Below are 526 nucleotides of genomic sequence, written 5' to 3' on the forward strand. Positions count from 1 at the left end.
CGGGTGAGACCGGGGTGCCGGCGCGGCGGTCCCCGCACCGGCGGACCATCTTCGTGGCCGATTTCGCCCTGGGCGAGGAGCCCGAGGCGCCCTTCGGCCCCCGCCTCAATCTCAAGGACTTCGACGCGCTCATCCTCGACCTCGAGCGGGAGCTCGCCAAGCAGATCAACGTCTGCCTGTGAGACCGGCGCCAACGCCGGTACCAGTGCCGATACCGGTGACAATGCCGACACCGGTACCGATGCCGATACCGGTGACAGTGACAACACCGGTGCCAATGTCGACACCAGTACCGATGCTGATTCAGATACCGGTGACAGCGACAACACCGGTGCCAATGTCGACACCAGTACCGATGCTGATGCCAACACCGGTGCCGATGCTGATACCGGTGCCAGTGCCGATGCCGACGCCGGTGCGAGAGCGACCAAAAAAGCAGCACTTGCCTCTAGTTGCCTTCGATTTGCACAGCGCCGAGCAGGAGGGACCCCGACGGCGAGGGTCATGCCGCTTTCGGTGAGCGGGA

The 526-nt window shown here is 64.6% G+C and overlaps 1 protein-coding gene across 1 annotated transcript in view; it reads left to right on the plus strand.

Annotated features, from left to right (window-relative positions):
- SYDE1 (synapse defective Rho GTPase homolog 1) overlaps nucleotides 1-182 on the plus strand; it is an 11,395-nt gene extending 11,213 nt beyond the window's left edge. Inside the window, exon 13 of the mRNA XM_009273681.1 lies at nucleotides 9-182. Coding sequence (XP_009271956.1) covers nucleotides 9-182 — 174 coding nt within the window. The remainder of the gene's footprint in view (nucleotides 1-8) is intronic.
- The last annotated feature ends 344 nt before the right edge of the window (nucleotides 183-526 follow it).

The sequence above is a fragment of the Aptenodytes forsteri genome, unplaced genomic scaffold (genome assembly GCF_000699145.1).
Source record: "Aptenodytes forsteri isolate BGI_AS27 unplaced genomic scaffold, ASM69914v1 Scaffold687, whole genome shotgun sequence".
Lineage (NCBI taxonomy): Eukaryota > Metazoa > Chordata > Aves > Sphenisciformes > Spheniscidae > Aptenodytes > Aptenodytes forsteri.